General features: G+C 39.8%; 1 protein-coding gene across 6 annotated transcripts in view; it reads right to left on the reverse strand.

The window, feature by feature from the left end:
• LOC100623157 (uncharacterized) overlaps positions 1 to 17,636 on the reverse strand; it is a 247,612-nt gene that overhangs the window by 175,608 nt on the left and 54,368 nt on the right. For all 6 annotated transcript variants that reach the window (XR_014806003.1, XR_014806002.1, XM_084960409.1 and 3 more), the window contains exon 2: positions 5,782 to 5,853. Coding sequence is in view for 4 of the 6 variants with exons in the window: in XM_084960409.1 (XP_084816535.1) it covers positions 5,782 to 5,819 (38 nt within the window). In the remaining 2 variants the exon portion in view is untranslated. The remainder of the gene's footprint in view (positions 1 to 5,781; positions 5,854 to 17,636) is intronic.

Consider the following 17,636-nt stretch of genomic DNA (forward strand, 5'->3'; position numbering starts at 1 on the left):
ATCAGCAGGGGAAAAAAGAGACAACAGAAAGACTTCAATACAAGAGCCTTAGATATTAGGATTTTCAGACCCAGATTATAAAATCACTATTTTTACTATGATAAAAAAAAAGAAAAAAGAAAGAAAGAAAAAGCTGCAAATGTCATCAGGGAACTGCATACTTTAAAAAGTGGCATCACAGAAGTGAAAAGGAATCAAATGGAAGTTGCACAACTGAAAACTAATAAACACAAGTACAAGTTCAATGGACAGATTTAACAGCAAATTAGACACAGCTGAAGAGGTCACTGACAAACCAAAAGAAAAGTCAGAAGCAACTATCCAGAATGAAGCATGAAGAGAATACATATAAAATATAGATGAAAAGGAACAAGCACAGAGAACACAGTGAGAAGGTTTAATATACATTTAATCAGAATTCCAGATAAGAGGAGAGAGAATAAACAGAGGCAATATGTGGAGATATAATGAATGAGAATTTTCCAGAACTTACAAAATTCACCAACCCATAACTTCACAAAGCTTAACAAATTCCAAAGCAGATAAACAATTTTTTTTAATCCACACATAGACACATCATAGTCAAACTACAGAAAATCAAAGAGAAAAATATCTTAAAAGGAACCAGAGAAAGAGACATGATCTTCAAAGAAGCCACAGCTAGCCTGACTGCTAATATTTCAAGAGAAAATATGGATCCTAGGATATGGTCGAATCATCAGTGTGCTGAAAGAAAATAACTAACAACTCACCACAATGGTATAAAGCCATGATACCTTCAAAAATAGCCTTCAAGAATAAAGGTAAGCAGTAAAGAAAACTCCACTTACAGCAACGACAAAGATAAAAGACCTAGGAATAGATTTAACAAGAAATATGTAAAGCCCATGTAATAGATTTATAAAATATTCCTGAAAGACGTTAAAGGAGACTTGAACAGATGGAAAGACATCCTTTCTAGCAATATCCCCTGTTCTTGGAAAGGATGGAAAAATATCATAAAGATGTCAGTTCTCCGTGAAGTTAATTTAAAATTTAAATTCAGTCTCGATAAAAAAGACCAACACGATTTTTTTTTTTTTTATGGAACTGGGCAAGATGACACTAAACTTGATATAAAAAAATAAAAAGGTAGGAGTTCCCATAGTGGCTCAGGGGTTAATGAACCCAACTAGGAACCATGAGGTTACTGGTCCATCCCTGGCCTCGCTCAGTGGGTTAAGGATCCGGCGTTGCGTGAGCTGTGGTGTAGGCCAGCAGCTGTAGCTCTGATTAGACCCCTAGCCTGGGAACCTCCGTATGCCACAGGTGCATCCCTAAAAAAGACAAAAAAAAAAAAAAAAAGTAGAAAAATTAGGAAAATACTAAAAAAAAAAAAAAAAATACTATCAGTAAAGCATAGGGGATTTTCAGGACAGTGAATATATTCTGTATGATACAATAATAAAGGGTACAGTGTGTCCAAACTCACAGACTATACAGCACCAGGAGTGAACCCTAATGTAAACTATAGACTTTGGTTGATTACAGTGTGTCAATGTAGATTCATCAGTAATAACAAATGTACCACTCTGATGAGAGATGACGGGAAGAGGGGAGGTTGTACATGTGTGAGGCCAGTGGATATATGGGAAATCTCTGCACCTTCCTCTCAGTTTTGCTGTGAGAACCTAAAACTGCTCTAAAGAAATGAAGTCTTTATAAATATATAGCAAGAAAGACAGGGAACTATGTCCAATTTCTTGGGGTGGAACATGATGGAAGACGGTATGAAAAGAGAATGTATGTATGTATGACTGGGTCACTGTGCTGTACAGAAGAAATGAACGCAATGCTATAAATCAACTATAAGAAAAATATATAGAAAGAAAGAGAGAAAGAGGAAGAAAGAAAGAGGAAGGGAGGAGGGAGAGAGGAAGAGATAAAATGCTACAGGAAGGACTAGTCTTATCAGATATCAAAATATACTATAAAGGAGTTCCCGTCGTGGCTCAGCAGAAACAATTCTGACTAGTATCCATGGGGTTCGATCCCTGGCCCTGTTCAGTGAGTTAAGGATCTGGTGTTGCCGTGAACTGTGGTGTACGTTGCAGACACAGCTCAGATCCTGCATTGCTGTGGCTATGATGTAGGCCGGCAGTTGTAGCTCCGATTCAGCCCCTCCCCTGGGAACCTCCATATGCCATGGGTGCAGCCCTAAAAAGACAATACATACATATGTATATATATACACACATATACATACATATACATACACACACACACACACACACACACACACACACTATAAAGATTCTATACTTTGGAGTTCCCATTGTGGCTCAGCTGTAATGAACCTGACTAGTATCCATGAGGGCACAGGTTGATATCTGGCCCTGCTTGGTGGGTTAAGGATCCAGTGTTGCCATGAGCTGTGGTGTAGGTCGAAGGTGAGGCTCAGATCTGGTGTTGCTGTGTCTGTGGTGTAGGCCGGCATCTGCAGCTCCAATTCGACCCCTAGCCTGGGAACTTCCATATGCCACAGCCCTAAAAAAAAAAAAAAAAACGCAAGAAAACAGATTCTATGCTTAAAACTATATGGTACATATGAGTAGACACACCAATATAATAGAATAGAAAGTCTAGAAAGAGATCCAAATATAATAAAACTTTCTTATATAATAGGAGTTTCTGTTGTGGCTCAGCAGGTTAAAAACCTGACGAATCTGGTATTAAGAATCCAGCATTGCTGCATGCTTCAGTGTAGGTCTCAAATGTAGCTCAGATCTGGTGTTGCTATGGCTGTGGTGTAGGCCTGCAGCTGCAGCTCCAATTTGACCCCTAGCCCGGGAATGTCTATATGCTGTAGATAGGACCCTAAAAACAAAATAAAACTAAAATTAAAAAATAAAACTTTATTATATAATAAGGGTGGCATTTCAAATCACAGGAGAGTAAATGGAGTTTTTAATAAATGTTACTGAGACAATGAAGTAACCATTTAGAAAAAGTTAAATTAGATCTGTGCCCCACAGAATACACAAGAATAAACTCTGAAAGGATTTATTCAGAAAGGATTTCAGCTGAGCCACAATGGGAACTCCAAAGTATAGAATCTTTATAGTGCATATATATATATATATATGTATACACATATACACACACGTACACTTTTTTTTTCTTGTCTTTTTAGGGCTGCACCCATGGCATATGGAGGTTCCCAGGGAAGGGGTTGAATCGGAGCTACAACTGCCGGCCTACATCATAGCCACAGCAATGCAGGATCTGAGCTGTGTCTGCAACGTACACCACAGTTCACGGCAACACCAGATCCTTAACCCACTGAACAGGGCCAGGGATCGAACCTCATGGATACTAGTCAGAATCGTAATTTCCCTGGCTCCTCTGAAGTTAACACAGCAGAATGTCTACAAAGCATATGTTTCTCACCCCAAAACACACAAAAAATAAAAAGTATGCAATGTGGTTTATTGTGTTTTCTAAGAATATAACATAACAACAACAACAACAAAATCCCAATTAGTGGAATAGTTTTAGTAGAAAGGCAATTTAATTTTATCCATTTCTTACTCTGTAAGTGAAATGCTTTAGCTCAAACAGTACAGTGAAAGTTGCCTCAAAAAAATTACAATATAGTTAAAACTACTTGCTGCTAACCCTGACATTTGGCCTGGACTAGGGATCAATTCCCGGTTTAAACGTACAGGCAGATAATGAATAGATTTAGAAAGCACAGGCTGTATGATGGAATTTATACCATGACCCTGACCTAGAGGGCAGCATTATGGTAACTATTTTTAAGAATTACAACATAGAGCTCATTATGTGTCAGTCACATTACGATTTACAAAATAGCTAAGAATGGATTTGGCATTAACTTTATAATAAATGGAATCATCATCCCTACAGACAAGGATGTAATTTTACTGCATATGAAAGGGAAATATACATCGCTTTTCTCCTAAAGACCGAATGAATCATGAAACTTAAATTCTTTTTAGAAAATCATCTTCTGTTGCTCCCCTACCCTTATGCCAGCTGAAGTGAATAGCTAATTATTCCCCAAAGGGACAGCAAACAGACAAGAGAAGACAGACAGACAGACAGACAGACAGACAGACAGACACACACACACACACACACACACACACACACACACACTCTCTCTCTCCCGACCTCACCTCCTCTCTCCCCTGTGCTTTTTACAGGCAGGATAAATGTGGCTACATTGTTGAAATACCGTCAGTCCTTCAAAGTGCATCTCCAGTGCTCCATTGTCCACAACCTCTCAAACAAGATTCTTTCCCTGATGGGTAAATTCTCTGGCATTCTCTTTACTCCGTCCTGTAGTCTGAGCTCTCAAGAGCAGAGGCTGGATTTTATTTCACTCAGGATCACGCCTCACCTGCCCCACCTCGCATGCCTTGCAGAAAGCTTCTCAATTCATTATTACGGGTGACCCTTTAAGTGAATGTGCCAATCCCCCAATTTAGTTTGGTGTTTCTACCCAAATATAAATTCACCCTTTGTCGATGTATGTTAAAAGAATAAACAGCCAGTTGAGAGAATACATTTGGGTTTTTCACCTGAAAGTAGGAGCAATAATAACTTAAACTTAGAGAAATAAATCCACAGCCCAAAGCTGTGCTGTTCCTATTATATGCACTACAAACCAAAGCTGTTGCCTTCCAGTACCTGCCAACGCTTCCAACTGGGCCCTTATTTGTATAGAGGGAAGGCCACACAGACTTCATGCTGGAAATCACCAGGCCTTCTCTATCAGGAGTGAAAATATCTGAGCCACCCATCAATGGCTTGGTTATTTAAATGATAAAGAAACAAAGAACATTAAAAAAAAAAAAAAATCAAGACCACAGCATTCAACAAGAAGTGACTAAAACTTCGTTCATGAGAATATCAAACAAAACTAAGCTATTTTAAAAGAAAGTAGAAATAAGGAATAATGAAACAGGCAAGAATAAAACACTAAGAGCAAAATAAATTTATACATAAGACAACTATTTTTCAAAATTCTTGCTCGGCTTTGGATGTTCTGTTTGCCTCCCAGCTACAAACACATTCTTCACACATGCTGGGAATGCTGCGGAAAACTAGTCAGCATTCAGAGGCTTAATCCACAGTCCCAGTGCTGTGCCTGTGGGCTTAATAGTCAGACAGCCATTTGTCCTCAGGAGAGGTTAGGGGTTGAAATGCAAATATGCAAACAACTGAGTTCTTTCCCTAAGATAGCTGGAAAAAGCACAATCCCTACTGCTATTTTTTGAAAAGGGGGAAAAAGGCTTGCAATCTTAGGGATTTGTTTAAATACGATTTTGAGAGAGAAAACAATAGAAAGGAAAAAAATACACTTGTCCTGGACAAAATCTATACTCTGGAGAAAAGGTTGACATATGTGTGACAGTCGATTTACCAGACTCACTAAAGATTTATTGATTTATCAATCAGCGCCTTGGGCACCTGATTCTCCCCGAGGGAAAATTAACTATTCCAACTAAACTAATATATTCTATTATGAACTAAAATGAATGCAAGAATCAATCCTGTCACTTTGTACAACATCCAATTATGAAAAAAGTATGTCTATCCTTTTGGGGATACCTAAAATTAAAAGTTATTTAATGAAAGAAATAATGTATTAAATAATCATAATTGAAGCCAACGGACATTTTTAAAGGATGGCTTTAAAGGAGATAAGTGAATCTCAAAATGTAATTGCATAACTGGGTTAAGAACATGATTTTTTTTTTTAAGTCAGACTACCTGAATTGACTGCTCCCGCTCCCATTTAGTAGAAGCATTCTCTTGGACTTCTCAAAGCCTCAGTTTTGTCACCTGTAAAGTGGAGAGATACAATTGTCCTTAGGAGAATGAATAATGATAATGAGTATAAATCAGCTTTCCATTATGGTAGTTCCACTTTCATTACTGTCATTCTAAAAGCATGTGAAGTAGACTATGACAATGGTGTGAACAGAACAAGAACAAAGAGGGAGTACCCATTGTGGCTCAGAGGGTTAAGAACCCAACTGGTAGCCATGAGGATGCAGGTTCGATCCCTGGCCTCGCTCAGTGGGTTAAGGATCCAGCCACAAGTTGCGCATAGACCACAGATGGTGGCTCGGATCTGGCATGGCTGTGGCTATGGTATAGGCCTCAGCTGCTGCTCCAATTCAACCCCTAGTCTGGGAACTTCCAAATGCCACAAGTGTGGCGCTAAAAAGAGAAAAAAAAGAAAAAGAAAAAGAGTATCATTTATCATCCAGTTACATAAGGGTTATGTCTCAACCCACTGCAGTCTCTCAGCGACAGAGCACCCTGAAAAGAATTCAGGATGATAAAACAGGATGAGACACTCTGTGCTTTGGATAAACAGGCCCTAGATAGATGCATATCTCAGGAAGAATTTCAATGACCCCAGATTCTTGCATCTTCCCATGTGTAAAAAAGCATTAAAATCATTAACTTGAGATATCTATTCTTTGTGATTATCAGTAATCTTTTACCAAGATGTATGCCCAAATCTAAGTATTTCCCAACCCAAATGATAATATATATACTGGCTCCTCCCTTACCTCTATAAAGCAGTTCCTTGGAGTTATCTCTCAGGCTATAGTCCTCAGTAAGACCTTAAGTTTCCTTTAAGTCAACCATGGACTATAACACAGACAGACAGAACTAAAACAGTTCACAGGGTACAAAATGCCTTTCAAGCTTTTGCAAGGGTCTTCCTCGGTGTCATCTAACTCACAGATTGCAAAGTTTTACGAATTAACCTAGATATATGAAACTTTCTTTAACGTTACTCATTGACCAGAAAAATCAACAGCCTTAAGGCTGCTTTAAAGAAGAGATCAGCAGGAGTTCCTGTCGTGGCGCCACAGAAACGAATCTGACTAGGAACCAGGAGGTTGTGGGTTCGATCCCTGGCGTTGCTCTGTAGGTTAAGGATATGGTATTGCTGTAGGTCCCAGAAAGGGCTTGGATCCCATGTTGCTGTGGCTGTGGTGTAGGCCGGTGGCTACAGCTCTGATTCAACCCCTAGCCTGGGAATCTCCATATGCCTCGGGTGCGGCCCTAAAAAACAAACAAACAAACAAAAAAAAAACTCCTTTGGGCCAAATCTGACCCATGACCTACTTTATAAATAAAGTTTTATTGGAACACAATCACACTCATCATTCATATACTGTCCTGGTTGTTTGGGCACCACATTGATGAAATTGAGTAGCTATGACCAAAACCGAATGTGCTAGTATTTTAACCATATTTCCTTGGTGAGGTATGGTGAGACCAGAGGCCAATCAAGAGAGAAACTGAAAAGAGTTTTTATAATTTTGTTACTCATAGTTCCCGGAGGGGGACACAGCACACCATGCAGAGCCACACGGGGGAAGCACCAGGGCCAATCACAAGACAGAGGGACAAGCATCTTTATTATGGTTGCCACAGAAAGAAAAGGATGATACAGAGTCGGCAAGCTTAAGATTGGCTACTCTGAATCATTTCAGGGGCATGGGGGCTGCCCTTGGATGTCACGTAAGTGGCCCTGGGTAGGTATATAGTCACCCAGAGTATAAGAGCCCCTTCAGGGAGGTAGTTTAGGAAGTCTGGACAGCCAGCTTAAGTGGAGAGTATAACCCATACCTTAAATGTGCTCTGCATAGGTACTTATAGAAAGTATTCAGGAAATTTTTTTAATGACCACACTCATGGCAGTTGGAAGTTCCCAGGCCAGGGATCAAATCCAAGCCACAGCTGTGACCCATGCTGCAGATACGGCAATGCTGGATCCTTTAACCCACTGTGTTGGACCACAGATTGACCCCACACCTCCACAGCAACCTGAGCCGCTGCAGTTGGGTTCTTAACCCCCTGCACCACAGGGGAAACTGGGACTTTTAAATAGGTAAAAAGCTTAATCCAAACTAAGAATGAGGGAAAGAAGCCCTTAGAAGTCATGGGGTCAGTTCTCAGTCCCACATGCCACAGTGAACCCAAACACTCAACTGTTGCCCAGGGTGAGAGGGCTAGACACTGTAGCTATCCCCATGGTAATGGGTCCCAGGGGTTAAGAACTCAGGCTCTGGAGCCTGAGAAACCCAAGTTCGAGTTTTCATTCTACTACGTAATAAAAGTGTGTTCCTGAACACGTTACCTACATTGGTTATCTACTGCTGCATAACACGTTATGCCAAAACTTAGCGCCTTAAAATAATTATCATTCATGGAGTTTCCGTTGTAGCTCAATGGAACCCGACTAGTCTCCATGAGGATGCAGGTTCAATGCCTGGTCTGGTTCAGTGGGTTAAGGATCTGGCGTCGCTATAAGTTGCAGCATAGGTCACAGATGTGGCTGGGATCTGGCATTGCTGTGGCTGTGATGTAGGCTGGCAGCTGCGGCTCTGATCAGACCCCTAGCCTGGGAACTTCCATATGCCTCAGGTGCTGCTGTAAAAAGAAAAAAATAATTATCATTCCTTATCTCAGTTTCTAAAGATCAGGAGTCCAGAAGCAGCTTAGCTGGATGGTTTTGGGCCCAGGAACTCTCACAAGATTGCAGGCAAGCTACCAGCCAGGACTATAGCCATCTGAAAACTCAAAGGGTGGAGAATCTACCTTCAAACTCATTCCTGAGGTTATTGGCAGGTCTCAATTCCTTGCTGGCTGTTTGGGCAGTGTTCTCTACCCCATGGGCCTCTGCATAGGCTCCCTATGTATCCTTGTAACACCCTCCATAAAACAAGCAACCAGAGAGAGAGAGCGAGAGAGAAAAAAAGCGAGATACTGCTCAAAAAGGAAACCACACTCAGAAGATCCCGTCGTGGCTCAGTGGTGAACGAACCCGACTAGTATCCATGAGGATGCAGGTTCGATCCCTGATGTTGCTCAGTGTGTTAAGGATCCAGGGTTGCCATGAGCTATGGTGTAGGTTGCAGACACGGCTCAGATCCCATGTTGCAGCAGCTGTGGAGTAGGCCAGCAGCTACAGCTCCAATTTGACCCCTAGCCTGGGAACCTCCATATGCCTCAGGCGCGGGCCCCGAAAAACAAAACAAAAAAAAAAAAACAAACAAAAAAAAGGAAACCACACTCTTTTTTTTTTTCCTTTTTTTCCTTTTTGGCTGACCCTCAGCATATGGAGCTCCAGGGCCAGGGATCAGATCTGAGCCACAGTTGAGAGCTAAGTCACGCCAGATCCTTAACAGTTGAGAGCAGTAACGCCAGATCCTTAACCCACTGTGCCCAGCTAGGCATCAAATCTGCGTTCCAGTGCTCCCTAGATGCCACCAATCCCATTGAGCCACAGCAGGAACTCCAAGAAAGCCATATTCTTTTATATCCAAATCTCAGAAGAAACACGCCCTCACTTCTGCTATATGTTATTAATCCCATAAAGAACCCAGCCCTGGTATAACTCGGGAGGGGATACCAAGTATGTAAATACTAGGAGGTGGGGAGCATTAGGAACCATCTTGGATGCTGGCTAATGCATTACCTAATTTATCCAAGTTTCAGAGCTATCATCTATAAAGTTGGAATAATAATAGTGTGCGGTTCATAAGGTAATTGTAGGTTTAAGTGAGAGAGTTCATGGTAAGCCCTATCATGGTGCTTGGCACTTAGCAAAATGTGGAGTAAATGCTAGCAATTGTTATCAGCCTCCTTGTTTCATTGTTATCCTACTGCTGCTACTTCCACAACAGTAGCAAAAGGAAAAAACAAAAAAACAAAAAAAACTCTTCAGCACCACAGGGAAGTTCCCTGCCTGTGGCTGCTTCCAGATGAGTTCTCTTTTTACTCTACACAGGCAATTGTAACTCCGTCTGGAAAAATAAACCCCCAGCAAATCCAAACTATTCTCTTCTCCTCTCACCTTGACCTGAAATACCTAAAACAGGTATCCACAATATAATAAATAACTGATCAAACCTATTATTATTTCAGTAGTGGCCAAATATAGTTCCCTTTTTAAGGATAAATCAAAACTTAGCAGAGAATAAAAATTCAATAGCTTAAAATAAGGAGGATTACTCTCTTTGAAATAAAGACATTATAAGAAATTGGAGAAACATCAAAAATATCAATCTGAATTCTTAGGACATTCACCCATTCATCCAACAAATAATTAAGGTGTAATTGCTATGCACTAGATACTATTCTAGGAGCTGTTTAAACAACCCTGAATACAATTTTTAAAAAATTTCTGCTTTTATGGAATCTGCAGGCTAGTGGGAAAAAAAAAACAATTACATAAATAGGTAAATAATAAGAATAATAATGGCGTATGTTAGCTGGAAATGAGTTAGATCTCAGAAAGCAGGTGGAAATACAGGTTTGGAGATGAGAGGAGAAGTCTAAACAGGCGATATAAATTTAGAGTTTTCATTATAAGGATAATATTTCAATCTTGAGACTGTGATCACCAAAGGAGTAAGAGCAGATAAAGAACAGACCCATGGTTTAAGACCTGGGAGACTTCAGCATTTAGAGATGAGAAAATAAAGAGAAAGAAGCAAAGGACTCTGAGAAGTGGCCAATAAGGCACAAGGAACAGTGAATGGTGTTCTAGAGGCTACAGCTCCAATTTGACCCCTGGCCTGGGAACTTCCATATGCTACAGATGCGGCCCTCAAAAAACAAAAGAAAAAAAGGAAAAAACTCTAAAGCTAGAAATTTTAATAGAATGTGGTAACACAACACAAAAATAGATCAATGGAGGAGAATTTTTAAAAATCTAAAAAACAAGCCCTAGTGTATGTATTGTAATGACAGACGCTCACAAAGGCATAGGACCCAGATTGAAGGGGCTTCCACAGTCTAAATATGGGTTAATTTGAGCCACAAAATAATAAATACAAATGAGTCATTAACCATTGAAAAACAGAAATCCATGAGTATATACGAATGATGGAAGATAGATAGATGATAGATAGATAGATAGATAGATAGATGATAGATAGATGATAGAAAGATGAATAGATGAATGCTGGATGGATGGATGATGGATGAAGAACAGGGGAGAAAGGAAGATGCCAAAGACCAACCAGAAAACATGAAAGGAACACTACAGTTAGAAAATTATCATTTTGTAATGATGAAGTTCAAGTCATACTAACCCTTTAGCAGGTCGATTATCATAAGCTGAGGAGTTTAAGAATATGGCAGAAGTAAGAGGGTCACTCTGACCTTTGCTCTTCTTCCCTGAAACGAGTCATAGATCTCTCACATGAAACGGGTCTTCCTACCCAGGAGAGTCTTTCTTATCAGCAGGGGCTGCGAATTTAGGGCCAAGAAGGCTGTACGAGGAACTTTGTTAAACTAACCCTTATCTTCCTAGTTACTTCTTGACCATTTAATACCCCTAGCCCAAATTACCCTTTGTCCTGGTAATTTGTCACAATTTTATTATTTGTCTAAAAAGGTGTAAAAGTCTCCTGCCTCCCTCCGTTTTTTTGGGTCTTCATTCTATTGTGAAGGCTTCCGTGAACCTGTAAAAATTGAATACAATGTGTGTGCTTTTCTCTTATTAATCTGTCTTTTTAAATTTTCAGATCCAGCCAAGGACCCTAAGAGAATTGAGGAAAACCTTTTCCTTCCTTACAGCAACCGTAGTGAAGATTGGTTAGACAAGGATCACCAATGGGTGCTAAATCTAGGGGGAAATTTTGATAAGGAGCAGGATATGTGCATAGACTTAAAGTGTCTCTTCATAGATGGGTTATAATTTCAAGGGGGAAAAATAGGACGACAAGGTGATGAGATGATCAAAGTGAACATCACCACTGAGGGGGCAGATGGACACGGAGTGCCTTGAGATGGACCTGCTCACAACACATAACTATACAAATAGTATTCCAGCTAAGAATGCTTTTCCCAAATGCAGTCATGAAAAAAACATCAGAGACACCCAAAATAAAACATCCTAAATTTTAAAACAAGGCATCAGGAGTTCCTGTCGTGGCTTCGCAGTAGCAAACCCAACGAGGATCCATGAGGAGGCGGGTTCAATCCCCGACATCGCTCAGTGGGTTAAAGATCTGGCATTGCCATGAGCTGTGGTGTAGGTCGCAGACGCAGCTCAGATCTGAGCCTTGCTGTGGCTGTGGCGTGGGCCAGCAATGATAGCTCCAATCGACCCCCAGACTGGGAACTTCTATATGCCATGGGTGCAGCCCTAAAAAGACAAAAAGTAAAATAAAAATAAATAAAATGAGGAATGGTATTTGCTACAGTCTGGATCTTTGTCACCCCCTCATCAAATTCCTCTGTTAGAGGTCATGGTATGAAGAGGTTTGGGAGGTAATTTAGTCATGAGGGCAGAGCTCTTCAGAATGGGATCAGTGTCCTTAGAAAAGAGAGTTGATGCATTAAAAAGAACGAAATAACAGCATTTGCAGCAACAAGGATGGACCTAGAAATTATCATGCTAAGTGAAGTCAGATGGTGAGACACCAACATCAAATGCTATCACTTACACGTGGAATCTAAAAAAAGGACACGGTGAACTTCTTTGCAGAGCAGATACCGACTCACAGACTTTGAAAAATTTATGGTTTCTAAAGGAGATAGGTTGCGGGTGGGGGACTGCAATGAGGGTTTGGGATGGAGATGCTATAAAATTTGGTTGTGATGATCGTTGTACAACTATAAATGTAATAAAATTCATCGAGTAACAAAAAAAAGAAAAGAGAGCTGACGGTTTCCTAATTCCTTCCACCACATGGGGACCCAGTAAAGAAGTCTGCAGTCTGCACCTCCAAAGAGGTCCTTCGCCAGAACCCAACCATGCTGGCACCCTGGTCTTGAATTTGCACCCTCCAGAACTGTGTGTAACAAATTTCTGTTGTTTATAAGCCACTCAGTCTGGGGTATTTTGTTATAGCAGCCCAAATGGACTAAGATAATAACATTCTTTCTAAAATATCACTATCATAAGACAAAGGTTGCGGAAATTTTCAGGTTAGAGGAGCCTAAGGAGACATGACTACTAAATGTAATATCTGATCCAGACCAGATCTTGTTTGGAGGAAAAGAATGTTACAAAGGATGTTATTGGGTCAAGTAACAAAAGTGGAATGCTGACGGTAAATTAAAGAATTATGCAAATGTACTGAGGTTGATCATTGCACTTTGGTAATGTAAAAGCACATTCTTATTCTGAGGTAATATACATAAAAGTATTTAGAGGTAAAAAGCCATGATGTATGCAACTTTACTCTTAAATGGTTTAGAAAAAAAATCCAATATGTAGAGAATTGATAATAAAGAAAAATGGGCAAAATGTTAATTTGTGAATCTGGTGTTCTTTGTTCTAAATCTAGATTTGCAACTTTTCTGTAAGTGTGAAATTATTTCCAAAGGAAAAGTGCTCTTTGAAAAAGCACAACAGGCATTCCTATCGTGGCTCAGTGGAAATGAATCTGACTAGTATCCGTGATGATGCAGGTTCCATTCCTGACCTCGATCAGTGGATTAAGTGTGTTGCCGTGACCTGCGGTGTAGGTGGCAGACGCAGCTAAGATCTGGCATTGCTGTGGCGGCGGTAACATAGGCCGGCAGCTACAGCTCCAATTAGACCGTTAGCCCGGGAACCTCCATATGCTGCAGATGTGGCCCTAAAAAAGAAAAAAAAAAAAAAAAAAAAAAAAAGGGCTTCCCAATCAGAAAAAGGGGCACAGGACATGAACAGCAGACAATGCACATAAGAAAAAACAGAAGTTTCCCTTGTGGCTCAGCGGTAACGAACCCAGCTAGTATCCATGAGGACTCGGGTTCGTTTGCTGGCCTCTCTCAGTGGGTTAAGGATCCAGCGTTGCCATAAGCTATAGCATAGGTCGCAGAACTGGCTCAAATCCAGTGTTGCTGTGGCGTAGGCCAGCAGGTAGTTCCAATTCGACCTGTAGCCTGGGAATTTTCAAATCCTGCGGGTGCAGCCCTAAAAAGATTTTAAAAAGAAGAAGAAGAAAAGAAAAAACGTGGAGTTCCCAGGTGACCCAGGGGGTGAAGGAGCCGGCATTGTCACTGCTGCAGTTTGGGTTGCTCCTGTGGTGCAAGTTCAATCCCTGGCCCTGGAACTTTCAACTTCATGCCACAGGTATGGACGGAAAAAAAAAAAGAAAGAAAGAAAGAAAGAAAAAGAAGAAACATAGGAAAGAATGTCTAGCCTTAGTAATAATAAAAATGCAAATTAAAATATCTGTCACTTCAATCAAGAATTGCAACATCACCCTCTCAGTTAGGCTCAGCCCAACTTCTCTCACTGAAACCGCACCCTCTTCACCCCTCTTTTCACCTGCTCTGGTTCTTTTTCCTATAGTATGTATTGCTTTCTAATATACTAAATGTTTTACTCACTTGCTACATTTATCATCTATATTTGTCTCCTCCACTAGAATATAAGTTTCACAAGGTTAGGGATCATCCTTTGTTAACACTCTATTCCAAGCACTGAGAATAATTCCTGGTCAGCAATCAATATATACCTTTTGAATGAATGAAGCAGAATAACAAAGTTTGGGGGTTTAAAATAATAATAATAATATTCACAGTAGGTGAGAGTGTGAATAACCCAGACTCTCTCAGGTACCTATGATAGGAGGGTAAACTAACTTAATGAGTCATGTATACTCAACTATAAAATACTAAATAATCTTGAGGAGTAATGATGTGCAATTTGGCAAGATGTTTATCACCTTCAGTGAAAAATACAAATTCTAAAATGGCATGTACAGGAATTTCCACTGTATTTTTCTAATTTTTAAAAAAGTAAAAAAATAGAAAAAAAACAGAGCATATATAACAAAATCTTATTTATGAGGTGAGATGACAAGTGTTTTTTTACTTTCTTCTTTGGCCATATTTATTTTCTTTAATGAATTTATATTACATGTGCAGCAAGCAGGAAAAATCTTTTCTAAAGAGAGAAAATAGGAATGACCTGGTCAATACAACTATGCTTCCCTGTTTTAACAAAGATGCCAGAAGACTAGGAAAGTATTTTAAAGGATTCAGTATATGGTTATATTGCAACCAGCAAACAAAAAGAGATGGGGAACCGAATGTGGTGTACTAAAGTGTCCTCACTATTCTCTGTTGTTTTAAAACTGTATTAATGTGCATGAAACAAATTTTATCAGAGCTTCTGGAAGAAAAGCCCATTCTCTACTCAGTAAGCTCAGGATACTCTTCCAGAACAAAATTCATAAATTCTGATCATCTCTGAAGCCAAACCAAGTCTGCTGGCTGCAAATGAATCTGACTTTTTACTCCCTAACAGGGGAGGACCTCCTCTGGGCCTGGGCTGGGGACAGTCACCCCTGCCATCCAGACTAATCACTGGAAACGGCATCGCTTAGTATGAAAATTAATTCAGGGAGGTTTAACTCCACAAAACAGACTTTTTAAAGCCTGCAGTTTGTGAAATTCTAGATTCATTATGCCTCTCAAGACCAGGTACATTTTATAGCAACACAGGGAAAAACACGAAACACACATAAGACATCTTTTTGAACCCATCAGATCACTATACAGACTGTGAGGACATTTTGGCAACTACTATAAAATACTGCCCTCTGGTGTTGAGGTCATTCCATATTTATCAACATAACACAAAAAGGAAAAAGAAAAGCATTTCTTAAGTATAAAAACCACTACCTTCAGGGACTTGTGTTTCTGGCTTGCAAAAATCTGAACACAAAATCCCACAGGATTTTACTGGAATATGTCATGGACACCTTTCCTACCGTGCCTGGAAAATACTAAGTAATGTTATTACAAGCTGCCTTAGCCAATTCACGTCACAGAATCCCTCCAGGAACTACATTCTCTTTGAACAAAAAAAGTATTTTAAAGAATTTTTCCAGGAAGGGGTTTCTGGAGAATAAACCAAAGATTTTTCTCACAAGAAAATTTCTATTACTTTTGGTAAGAATAAAAATAGGAGTGATATTACATATGCTATATATCATAGAAGTCTTTTAAAATGTGAAAATTCTTACAAATAACAAATGGCAACATTAACAAAGAAGCTGACAATAACTATATATTGATTACCTTGTCCCTGAATAAAGATACTTCAAGAAAATAATTTGTGAAGAAGGTTCTGATGGCTACACAGTAAGGAATTACATGTGCAAGTTCAGCAGAAAAATTCAAAAGAGTAATTAAATGGAGTTCCCGTCGTGGCGCAGTGGTTAACGAATCCGACTAGGAACCATGAGGTTGCGGGTTCGGTCCCTGCCCTTGCTCAGCGGGTTAAGGATCCGGCGTTGCCGTGAGCTGTGGTGTAGGTTGCAGACGCGGCTCGGATCGCGCGTTGCTGTGGCTCTGGCGTAGGCCGGTGGCTACAGCTCCGATTCAACCCCTAGCCTGGGAACCTCCACATGCCGCGGGAGCGGCCCAAGAAATAGCAACAACAACAACAACAAAAAGACAAAAAAAAAAAAAAAAAAGAGTAATTAAATATAAGTAACCTTGTGTTACACTGAGCTAAAAACAAACTAAAAGACTGAAAGAGGTTATTTTCTTCTTTTCTCTTTTTTTTTTTTTTTATGGCCACACTGTGGCATATGGAAGTTCCAGGAATTGAATCTGAGCTGCAGCTGTGACCTACACTGCAGCTGAGGCAACACCAGATCCTTTACCAAACTGTGCCAGGCTAGGGATCAAACCCACACCTCCACAGCTACCCAATCCACTGCAGTCGGATTCTTAACCCACGGAGCCAAAGTGGGAATTCCTAAAAGGGTTTTTTTTTTTTTGGTGGGTTTTTTTTTTGTCTTTTCTAAGGCTGCACTGGTGGCACATGGAGGTTCCAAGGCTAGGGGTCTAATCAGAGCTGTAGCCGCCCGCCTAGGCCACAGCCACAGCAACACGGGATCCCAGCCAAGTCTGTGACCTACACCACAGCTCACGGCAATGCCGGATCCTTAACCCACTGAGCGAGGCCAGGGATCAAACCCACAACCTCATGCTTCCTAGTCAGATCCGTTAACCACTGAGCCACGACAGGAACTCCCTAAAACAGGTTATTTTTAAAAACAGGGAAATAATGTTTAAGTTTTCTCACAGAGATTTTACACAGTACACTTAGTCTGTATATATATTTTTTATATACATATATATAAAACAAGCGCAAGGAGTTATGATTTTTAATTTGTCAGATGTGAGATTTAGAATTTGTAGGTTATTAGAAAAAAATATTTACCTAAATTTCATCATTTCTGAAGGAGCTATTTTGCAAACAAATTGTTCCTCATATTATTCTACTCATTATTTATTTAGAACTTATTTAATAAATGCTTATACCAAATGCTTATTGAAATTAATAAAAATAATATGGACCAAAGGAACTTTTGACATAAATTTGTGACAAATTATATGATATTAATTATAGCTTATATTTTTCAAATACTTAATATGTATCAGAACTAACAAGTACTTTTCCAGAATTGCCTCATGTAATCATCCCAAATTCCATAAGGTAGGTATATCCCTAATTTTTTTAAGTAGTATTTTATTTGCCCACCTCTCTCCATTTTTTTTTTTTTTTTTTTCATCTTTCAGCTGCACCCGTGGTATATGGAAGTTCCCTGCCCAGGAATCAGATCCAAGCA

This window comes from Sus scrofa, chromosome 6 (genome assembly GCF_054392235.1).
Source record: "Sus scrofa isolate SSC_HxYL_T2T_F1_AM1 chromosome 6, Sscrofa_HxYL_maternal_Yorkshire_Landrace_v2.0, whole genome shotgun sequence".
Taxonomy (NCBI): domain Eukaryota; kingdom Metazoa; phylum Chordata; class Mammalia; order Artiodactyla; family Suidae; genus Sus; species Sus scrofa.